General features: G+C 35.6%; 1 protein-coding gene across 3 annotated transcripts; it reads left to right on the top strand.

Moving 5' to 3' along the window:
* The first annotated feature begins 611 nt into the window (after positions 1-611).
* On the top strand, positions 612-3,750 carry LOC134203316 (uncharacterized). Of its 3 annotated transcripts, XM_062678190.1 has the most exons (3): positions 612-1,120; positions 1,184-1,721; positions 2,483-3,750. In XM_062678190.1, the coding sequence occupies exons 2-3, from the start codon at positions 1,272-1,274 to the stop codon at positions 3,389-3,391; spliced, it is 1,359 nt and encodes a 452-aa protein (XP_062534174.1). In that variant the 5' UTR covers positions 612-1,120; positions 1,184-1,271; the 3' UTR covers positions 3,392-3,750. The 3 variants fall into 3 exon arrangements, with proteins under 3 accessions (XP_062534174.1, XP_062534176.1, XP_062534175.1); XM_062678192.1 differs by lacking the exon at positions 2,483-3,750 and having other exon boundaries at positions 1,184-1,812; XM_062678191.1 differs by lacking the exons at positions 612-1,120; positions 1,184-1,721 and adding an exon at positions 2,324-2,394.
* Positions 3,751-11,565: the final 7,815 nt, after the last annotated feature.

Genomic DNA, 11,565 nt, shown 5'->3' with positions numbered 1-11,565 from the left:
AAATAAAATTAGTGTGTAATTTCACAATTTAAACACATGCCATAACAATCCTATAATATTTACGTACACTAAGTGTAAAGAAAGGCATAGAACAAAAACTAATTTGATTCACTTACTAATCAGCATGCACCAAGATCTTTGATTAGCTACACGATTCTCTTCATTACTTTTGAATGCAATAGCCAGTCGTAATCACACTCAATCGTTATCAACATAACTTTGTCCGCAATCAAATGAAACTTGCAGTAAGAATTACTATATGGAAGGTTAAAAATTGAAGATTGTGTAATTACTCATACACGTGGATGGATAGACATTAACTTAACATGTCAAGCTGTTACTTGATCTCTAAAAACGTACAATTCGATAACATCAATCATTCATGCCTATAACAGAATCAAATTATATTTTAATAAATTTACCCATCGAGAATTTAAAAAACCGTGTCGCAAAAAGTTTGGCCGTCGATGTATGGTCATGTCTCAAAGTCACGAGAATGTTTCTGTGTAGTAGGTACAAGTTGCGTTGTATGAAGACGATACCGAAATAAGACGCAAATTTGACATAAACTTTGAACTTAAGCTTCATAAAATTCGTTTGTATTTCAACACTCTATGTAACGCCTGTGCGACTTGTAGAACATAGTGTTCCCGTTGAACTGTATTGAAGCAGCAACATATTAATACAGTAGTGCACACGCGACTTGTAATGACGCTTGTTCGTTTGTCGGAAAAAAATATATTTTAATGTGAAAATGTCTTTCTATGTCGTTCAAACTCGTAAATCTAAAAAGTCAAAGCCGAGTGTAACTGTAGTGCCATCAAAATGGGTGGAAAATAATGTAGTACATTGGCCACCAAATAATTTCATCACTCTGGCAAAAGATGAAAATTCGACGCCAGATGTGAAAAACTGGAAACAGCAAAAATGCAAAATTGTTGCGAAAGCATCCACCTTTGACCAAGCGGAGGAAACTATGCATAGATTGGAATCAATAACTGATTCCGAAGATGCAGTGCAAATGCCAATGGGAACGCGATTACATCCGGCAAAAAAGAAGCCCAAATTCCAGTCAAAAACTTATCATCTGGCACCACCCGTTCCTCAGTATGAAACAAAGGTACTTTTTTAAAACCACGGACAAACATGAATATTCAGTAAAATTATTTACCTTCAATTGCAGATTTCTAATGTCAACCCATCAATGATTCTTGAGGGAACAGCAAATCATGAGTTAATTGCCGGCACATCAGCCGCTGCACATATTTCGTATGTATTACAAGAAACGCCAGAATCCGCCACAAATACAATATTGGGTCGTCTTTCGACCGGTGCACATTGATCGAGAAAACACAAACTTGGCTGCCACCGCCACAGTACAGTCACTTGGAACCAACACACGAAACATTATTTTTTCACCGAACACTGCACTTCCAGCCAATATCTCTACGTATTTGGCTGGCTCTTCAACGGAACTGGCTAGGACAGAACGGAAGAAAGTTACCAACAATTCAGCCACAGTTGGTTCACACTTGACTCCAGCGCTCCCAAAAGTAACGCAGTTCGGAGGCATTTCTATCAATTCGCACGAAAAGCAAAAGTTTACTGTGAGTCCCGTTCCACGAAACATTGCCGGGTCTTCGTTTCAGACAGCAGCTAGCCAAGTATTTTCCCATCAGGGCACTTCACGAGAGTCTCTTCATTCAAATCAATTCACACAGGTAACACTTATTAATAAAACAGGATTTTTTCACCGTTGAAATTTAGTAAATACCTATTGAACTTCTTGCTACGAACGGTGGCCACCTGGCTCTCACGTATATGTTTTGTTTTGACGTTTTGACATCTGCAACGCATATGAAGCCCCATACACAATGAATCCGGTGTTCCGCCAACGCGGCAGTTTTCAAATCGCAATATCAAGATAAAATATTCGTTTAAAATTCTAATTGGTCATGTTGCAGTGAGGGATATCATGCCTACCGGATACAGAGTGCTCAACGAGTTTGATTGAAAGAACAGCATTGAAGATTAGAAGCATCAATGAAATCATTTGGGAGCAACTTTTTCTATTGTACCTAGATCGTAAATTATGCCTTTGCTCGTCTATACAGTATAGTGTCTCTATAAGCGTAACAATATTTATGCTATGTTCAGACCTAGGGCCTGTAACATGTTATTGGCTATCTTGATAATATATTCTATGCTTATAATTTGAAAAACATTTTAGTCAGCTTGCAACTATCCACAAGCTACACTGAAACCAACTATACTAATATTTGAACATGTTTTAACGAAGTAGCTGTTCTCTGGGATAAACATCCGGCGATGTGCAGTTAGACTTAGTTTTGTCTTATTAAAAACAAATAAATTATCGATAAAATGGATTGTGAGGTATCTTAAATACATTGATTTCAAACAATTTCTGTAGTACTGTACTGTACTGTCGAACAAGTAAAAATGTTATTTTATTTTATTTCAGCAAAATAATGCCATGTTCACCAGTCAAACTCATGTTGATGGGCTTGGTGGGCAGTATTTGCAGCTTTCGGATGGTACGTTGATTCAAATTTCAATGGAAAACATCATCACAGGGGATGAATCAATCCCCAATAATGCATCAACGCAGTTGCGATCTGTTGACTCAATGCAGTATATGGATATACAACCAAGCGGATCATCTTCGCTAATGGCTGTATCGGATAATAATGGTACAGAGACATTGAAAACGACAAGTGACCAATTGCGTAACAACTCCAGTGTACAAATCGTCGACCCAGTAACCCCCGAGGATTATCCAGAAGACGATGGTAAAAATGAAATATCCCAGAAATTGGATTCAATCCTAAATCGTTTAGGTAACATGGAAACAGCTTTGGTAAAAATTACCAGTTTCATGGCAGATACTCAACGATTTATGAGTATGAAATCTGGCCATGATCTATCGCAACAAGAGAGCTCAAGAAAAAGGAAAATTATAGAAGATGATTTCTCTACAGTCGAAGAACTCTTCCCAGTTACAAATGAAAATCATTTGTTAACACTGGAGAACAGTTTGAAAACCCAAGCTATCAATAACAAAATCTTTGCGTACTTTGAGTTTGTGTTCAATTTGAATGGCAAGCGAGACAGTGGCCCGTTTTTCAAACTTTTGCTGCGAAAGATGTTGGTTCCTACGGTGCTGCTTCCGTTTTCATGGAAGGGCCAATCCAGAAATGTGAAAGGTATCGAAAGATCGGAAAACAGATCATTCAGAGAATGTTTCCCAACGTTCGTGAAGTTCGTGCACCGTGTAATTCGTGCTGCAGATTACGAATATACCCAAGAACAGTGTGACAAATCTTTCAGTCTTGAGAAACAAACATACGGAAATCAGCCGATTTACAGGTAATGGAAATCTACGGGTGACGAATGTACGACGTCGTAAGAAGGGTACCAACACGACGATCGATGGCGCTCCTGAACGTGAACACATTGCATCTAATGATGCACCTGTATTTGAGGTACAAGTACCTATGGAAGATTCGGTTTCATCGGTGGATACATTCGATCCCACATCATCTGCAGAAGGATCAATCGCAGCATCTCCGAAACAGGAAAACGCCTGATTGAAAACGAAGTTTTATACATGTTTCTTATAATTTTAACTTGTATCGATTGATACAAAATATTGAGAAAAGGATGAGTTCGATTGATTTGAAATAAGTACTGTAATACTGTAAGGACAAATATTGATTTTTCTAATAAACAAGCCTGATTTCTACTTTCATTTCTCATTTTATCAATAAACACTAACAAATATAACTATTTGAGTGGGATTATTTTCGATTGTATGTCACAATTCTTATAAGCCTAACACGATGATACTTTTATACTAGTTGGTGAAGGCCGGAGGAGGCGGAATATTTTCTCGGTCTGGTTGATGGGTTTTTCGTGATAGAACTTTTTATGATTCTCTTGGTATAAAGTATCATTGTTTCTTTGCCGCTACACTAAGGTTGCTTTTCCGCTATTTGTTTCTGGAGGTTTCTGGTCTTCGGATTTAATGAAACAATGAGTTAACTCGCGAAAAAAAATTAAGGTAAATCAGATGGTATTGAAATTGAGGTATACCGAGAAAGTAATAAAATCCATACGTAACAGTAACCCCAGTGTATACAAAAAAATTAAGCTCGTGGCATAAAATAGCCTAGTAGAAATCCTCAATGTGGAAATACTCAATGATTATTGTGGTTTTAAGTATTGTGTTCCAGTTGTAGGATTCGACACCAGTAAAGAAGAAGAGATTTGAAACATGTTTTGATATACAAATTCTGACAACTTTCAAACATTGGGATACAGTTACTATGCATACATGATAAACACTTATCAAACAAGTTGATGAGAAAGTATATGTGGTTGCATATTAAGTATTATAAGCGTCAGAATAACGTTTAAATTGGTAAAAGTATAAACAAGTATGATATGTAATTTGAATTACTCATATGAAACGAAATATGTTCTGAAAAACCTTAAACAAACTCTTGCAGAACAAAATAATAATAATGCAATTTGAAATCATGTTTTCGGTGTTACTTGGGTTCAAGACAATAATTAAAGAAACTTTTGAATTTCGCGGAAAAAAAAAATGATCAACTTCCCAACACAATACTTAAAGTTTTTCTAGAATATTTATATGGAAATTATTCTCAGGTTTTCGACGGGAGCTACTTTGAAGTTTTGAGAATTCTTTGGAATTACCATGGTGAGCTCTTTGGATATCCCAAGGTAAATTGTTTGGAATTACAGCGAAAAATTCTTCTGATTCTCATCAGAATATTCATGGGAAGTTGTTCCAAATTTCCACATGATAATATTCGGAATATCCGCGGAAAGTTCCTGTTGAGTTTCTGTAGAGTACTCTTCAAAATTTACACAGAAAATCTTCATAATTGCAGGAGTTTTTGACTGGAAGAAGGAATGCTTTAACGTTGACTTTCTCAATCTAGATTGATAAAGAAGACTAGTTTGGCATAGCCAACGTTAAAACAGAAAATTCTTCAGAATACCCGCGGGAGACTCTCTGGAATGTCCACGAAATTCTTCAAAGTTTCCGCGGAAGATCTTTCAAAATGTAGATAAAAAAAAACTTTAGGTTTAACCGGGAAATTGCTCAATTTTTTTAAGGATTTTCTTTGGATTTCTACAGGAAATTCTATGTATTGTCCATAAGAAACTCTTGGGAAATTCAATTGGCCGATAGCACCAAACGACCGAACTGGTAATTTAATTGAAAAAAGCCGTTTACCCTAACAAGTCGTCGTTTGGCCGCATAAGTCATTAAACGAAAATGCCTTTGGCCATTTGGCAGAAAATGTTATTTGACATACGTCCAAATGTCAATTACTGAATAAATAATAATATAGCATAGCATGAACCCTTGCACAAAACGCAGGTGGAGCTGCCAAGGTCATTGTAGATTCTTTTAAAATCTACAATTAGCTACTGAATGGATAATAAGGTCAACATTTTTGCCTTTCTCGTACACTAAGTGTACGTAAAGGCTATAATATTGCTTCAAAAACAAAATTTTGATAGGAGGCCCGGAGGGCTGATTTTTATCTCGATCGACTCAGCTCGACGAACTGAGGTGATGTCTGTAATGTGTGTATGTATGTATGTGTGTGTGTGTGTATGTGTGTATGTGTACAAATTTTGTAGACACACTTTTTTGTCCGATTGGCTCGCAACAAGTTGCAGTCGACGCGGAATTCAGTCCCATTGTTTGCTATTGAAAATTAGATCAATAGCTCATCGCAATCTGGAGTTATGGCCAAAAAACTGTTTTTGCGTATAAAAAAATAGTAAAATGTTTTATACTGATTACACCTAGATTCGAACTGCTGACCTCTGGGGTGGAAAGCGCTTGCTGTACCACATAACCATCGGATCACACTTGGTATGAGTAAATATAAGTCGTACAGTATTCATCAAATTGGTATATGTTCATTTCTTTTCCAAGCCACAGAGTTCACTCTACTAGGGTGACGGTACCAATATTGGAAGTATTATTGAATCAATAAAAGAAAATATGTATTTGATAATTCGAAATTGGTAGTTTTAATGCATTAACTAATAGACAAACTTTGAATTAGCTAGAAATGAAATTAGATTCATTTCGTCTTGATAATTAATCTAAATTTCTTGGAGGTAAAATGAGCTCCACTATACTGCCGTCGCATGCATAATCGTCCAATATTGATTTTGCTTGGAAGAAAATATAGGACAGTAACGCTTACGGCGGCAGTATATAGGTAGGAAAGCCAATTTGTTGGGGAAATTATTGTTTTCAATTAGTATTTATAATGGCATAATTACAACGTGTCGTTTCAAGTAAAGCAAACGTTCAGTAATGCAATGATGAACAATATTATTAAGAACCCATTGTCTCCACTGAGGGCATGATCGCCCTACAAGTGTTTTTTTGGGTAACCTTTAACGAAGAGAAATCTGTTCAATAATTAATAATGTTTCTCTTTACTAAGCGTAATCAGGCTCATTTTTTTCTATTATTTTGCTATCATGCGCTCGCATACCCTATATACGAGTGAACTTCTCAAGTGGTATCTTTTTTGTGGCGTGCAATGAGCGTATGGGAGCGTAGTTGGTTTGCGTGAGGACGCTATGCAAGCACATTTCGGCGGGAGCGAACGGCACTGCATTCGCTTCAGTCGCTTGCCGTTGGATGAATATCGAAGAAGGAAGCATCACCAACACACAGCATTGGCCCTGACGAAAGCGAGTAAACAAAATGGGGCCGGATGATGCTTTTTTATTTCACCCGGCAAGGGATATAGGGCGTCAATTTTAAAATGATTGGTAAAACGTTAAAACACATGTTAGCCGAAAATAGTTTAATTTTTCGGGTTCGAAATTTAATTTACTTTTAGATTAGCAACACGGAAGTCTAATTATTTCGATTAAAAACCATGTGTAGATATGTAGCCTAACATATAGGTGAAGATTTCGGCTATCTGTTGGTGGTGTTGGATTGCGTGGGAGTGCTCTCGGCTCTCAGATTTGACAAATCGATGTTTTAATCTTAAACGCAGAGAAGTAAAAATTTTATATTGAGTTATAGAAAATAAAAATTGTTTATAAATATGTTTTTGAAAAAAAAAGTGGACCGAACGAGCGTCGAACATAGACTCTCTGAGTGAGAGCCTAGAACGATACTCCTCAGCTATCTTTGCTTCTTGGAAGAGTGGTGATCGAAGTAGAACAAGTTATACGCAATTTGCACTGATCATCGGTTGCTTGTGCATTCGTGCGGCAACGCGCGGGTGCTGTGTTTAGGTTCCGTGGCATATTTAAATCATCTGACGTTGAAAAACATTACGATTGAGTTTACATCATGTGCTTTTGTGTCAATTCCGTCAATTCATTTAAATATGCCACCTAATATTCATAATGTTTTGGTGTGCCGGGAAGCAACTTCAGATTCAATTTCAACATTTAATTTGAAACCTCTGTAGGCATTCTTCCTAGCGTTGCAGCAAATAATCCATATTGGCAAAACATGGCTGGCCTAACAATTAATTTGTTAATAAAACTATTTATTTTAGTAAATGGTTTTGATATTTCTATAAATATTAATTTACTATATTCGTACCTTTTCGCTTGCATACCTTCTGTGTGGTTTTTGATAGTTAATCAATTCATGCTATACATAAGTCCTAAATCTTGGACTTCGCTAGACCAATTAATTGGAACATTCATGGTGACAACATATCTGTTTGAAGATTCCAAATAGCACTCGGATTATGTGGAAGAAGCTGAGTTTCGGAAGGATTCGGAGAAAATTTTTCATTCTTGCAAATCAATGGAAATGTATCCAAACTTTTCTACAATCCACGCATATTTTGGATCATGTAGTAATCTAAGTTCGATCATTTAGTTTGTCGATGACTCATTCCGGAGGTTAAATTTCAAAACGTGTTTTATGGTGGACTTCTGGTGCGAATATTTTTCGACAGCTCTGCCCAACAGTTTGTTTTTTTTTTAATTTACCTAATAACAGAGTTAAAGCACTAGTGTGTAATAACTTATACTAAATGATAACAACATTATTTTTTATTGGTCATTATTAGTCAGTATAAGTAAACAAAATGGGGACCGGATGATGCTTTTTTATTTCACCCGGCAAGGGATATAGGGCGTCAATTTTAAAATGATTGTTAAAACGTTAAAACACATTTTAGCCGAAAGTGATTTGATTTTTCGGGTTCGAAATTTAATTTTCTTTTAGATTGGCAACATTAAAGTCTAATTATTTCGAGTAAAAGTCTTGTGTAGTGTAGATATGTAGTCTAACATATAGGTAAATTCTTCGGCTACCTTTTGGTGGTGTTGGATTGCGTGAGAGTGCTCTCGCCTGTCAGATTTGACAAATCGATGTTTTAATCTTTGTTTACAAACGCAGAGAAGTCGTTTTAAAAATTTGGCATTTAGTAAAATAAAAATTGTATAAAACTTATTTGTATTATATCAAAAAATTATGTTTAAAAAAGAGGGTCAGGATGAGTGCCGAGTGCTCTAGGCTCTCCAGATTTGACAAATCGATGTTTTAATCTTAAATACAGAGAAGTCGTTTTAAAATTTTATATTGAGTTATAGAAAATAAAAACTGTTTATAAATAATATGTTTTGAACGAAAAGTGGACCGAACGAGCGTCGAACATAGACGCTCTGGTGAGACCTAGAACGATACCTCTCAGCTATCTCTGCTTCTTGGGAGAGAGGTGATCGAAGTATAACAGGTTATACGCAATTTGCACTGATCATCGGCTGCTTGTGCATTCGTGCGGCAACGTACCTGGTGCTGTGTTTAGGTTCCGTGGCATATTTAAATCATCTGACGTTGAAAAACATATACGATTGAGTTTACGTTACGTGTGCTTTTGTGTCAATTCATTCAGATATGTCACCTAATATTCATAATGTTTTGGTGTGCAGGGAAGCAACTTCAGACTCAATTTCAACATTTGATTCGAATCCACAGTAATGCATTCTTCCTGGCGTTGCAACAAATAATTCATATTGGCACAGTATATGTAAAACATGGCTGGCCTAACAATTAGTTTGTAAATCAAACAATTTATTTTAGTAAATGGTTTTGTTTTTTTATAAATATTAACTTATTATATTCGTACCTTTTCGCTTGCATACCTTCTGTGTGGTTTTTGATAGTTAATTAATTCATGCTATACATAAGTCCTAAATCTTGTACTTCGCTAGACCATTTAATTGGAACCCCATTCATAGTGATAACATATCTGTTGGAAGATTTCAAATAGCACTCGGATTATGTGGGAGAAGCTGAGTTTCGGAAGGATTCGGAGAAAATTTTTCTTTTTGGCAAGTCAATGGAAAATGTATCCAAACTTTTCTACAATCCAAACATGTTTTGGATCATGTAGTAATCTAAGTTTGATCATTTAGTTTGTCGATGACTCATACCAGAAGTTAAATTTTAAAACGTGTTTTATGGTGAACTTCTGGTGTGAATATTTTTCGACATTTAACCTCTGGAATGAGTTATTGACAAACTACTAAATTATCGAACCTATATTACTAAATGATCGAAAACATCCTTGCTATAATCCATAACAAATTATACTAAGGTAAACAACGATTTTTGATTCCTTGACACATTATTGGCACAAGTATGCTGATTTAGGTAACACCAGCTCTGTCACGAGTAATTTATCAAATTTTGTACAGGAGTTTACCTGTAGATCTGAGTGATCTGATAAATAAGTTTAGTTCAGTTCAGTATAATATATACAAAAGCAAATTAAAATTAATCAACTTTAATCAAACCTTCGGTTAATCACTTCGAAATTTTCTCCATATGAAGAAACGCAACCCTAGTATCGAATTTGATCCGACTTAAAAAAAATCTGAAGAGAAGATTTTATTAAGTCGGATCAAATTCGTAAATTTTAGTTGAAAAGTGGTTAGGGTTTCTCACCCCATTCCCGGCCTAACATGCGCACGACTGCATTATTTAATTGATATTTATGACTAGGGGCAACTTTACTGAATTTTGTGGCCGTGTAATATTGCGATGGGGTTCACCTCTGCTTCAAAAATAGTTATTCTTGCTAAACACCGCTTGAAAAAGCTTTTATTTGATTTAAATTAACATGGTGCAGCACTCATTTCAGTCATAGGCGATTGCTTATCCGGCATACCCCAAATCTCCTCGGCATACGCAATATTTTACTCAATCTCTCAACATCTTACTCTCATTTTCTCTCTCGGGACGGTAGAAAATGCGACGTAAACAAAAATATGCACGTTCCACGACAACAAGATGCCAGATGGTATTATTCATAATCATTTTTATTTGGTTGAGAAGATATATTTACTCATCCAAATTTCTTCCAAACACTTAAAAACAATATCTTTTCCACCTTTTGAAATCGAGAGAATTATAAATAACATGATAGCGTCAACGTATTAGACAGTTTTCCTATTAACGATGAAGGATTATCTTCATACTAAAATAAGACTTATGTCCTTTTGGCAGCACTGTACAGCTAGAAGTTCTTGGGCCGAGGTGATTTTTTGTTCGGTTTGAGGATACATTTTTAAATGTATTCCAATATGTTTATATAAAATCTAGTGATACGAACAATTACAAAAAAATGAAGTGCATGAGTTTAGCATTATTGTGTGGTGATAAACAGCCTGAAGCAATGGTTGTATCGAGCACTGTGACGATTTTCAGGTAGGTGTTTATTTGATGATTCCGTTTTGTAAAAGTGGAAAGAATCACTCCGGCTCAGTGGTGTTGCAACGAAGAGCCAAAGTTGAAATCTACATTTTATTTTCTATAATTGGATGGATTAGGAGTGAAATAAATGGTTGAAAAATATTGAGTATTGTGCGAGATAAATAGGGAGACTTTTTAAAATGATCAATCATAAACCTACGGCTACTAAACAGTATAAATCATTAGCTTTCTGTGCAGTGAGCCGGAAATGGGGTCCATAGGCCCAAGTAGTGATTTACCCTAAATATCAATGACAAAAACGGAACTGCTCATCAGCAAAAAATGATGATGAATCATACTATTCCAGAAGGTGCCAGAAGCCTAAGCTGAATTCTGACTTCAAAACGGGAAACACTCGAAAATTTGTCATTTGACCAAAATTATGGATCATATTACCGAAGTTATGGATCATAATCACGATAAAAATTGCGCAAAATTGTATTTTTTATTAAATGTAGTTTTCTATGGATAATTTTTAAAACATTTATAGATCATTTGTCATACGCTCATGGGAAAATAGCAGGAATGATATTGTTTTTCTTGATCATGTTTAAAGGTACATACTTATTTTCCAATTACATATTTGATTTATTTTTTTTTAACTTAGTTATGCTTAGTTATGGATCTTAAAATTATTCTTTATGGATAAGCCTGAACTATTTTATGGATTTAAGGTAGCGTTTTATGGAACATTCAGATGTTATTTATGGATCGTTGTTGTGCATTTAACGGTACAAAGTAAGGGC

This window comes from Armigeres subalbatus, unplaced genomic scaffold (genome assembly GCF_024139115.2).
Source record: "Armigeres subalbatus isolate Guangzhou_Male unplaced genomic scaffold, GZ_Asu_2 Contig1769, whole genome shotgun sequence".
Taxonomy (NCBI): Eukaryota; Metazoa; Arthropoda; class Insecta; order Diptera; family Culicidae; genus Armigeres; species Armigeres subalbatus.
The sequence above is the reverse complement of the archived record's forward strand: the minus strand, read 5'-3'. Positions and strand labels throughout refer to the sequence as shown.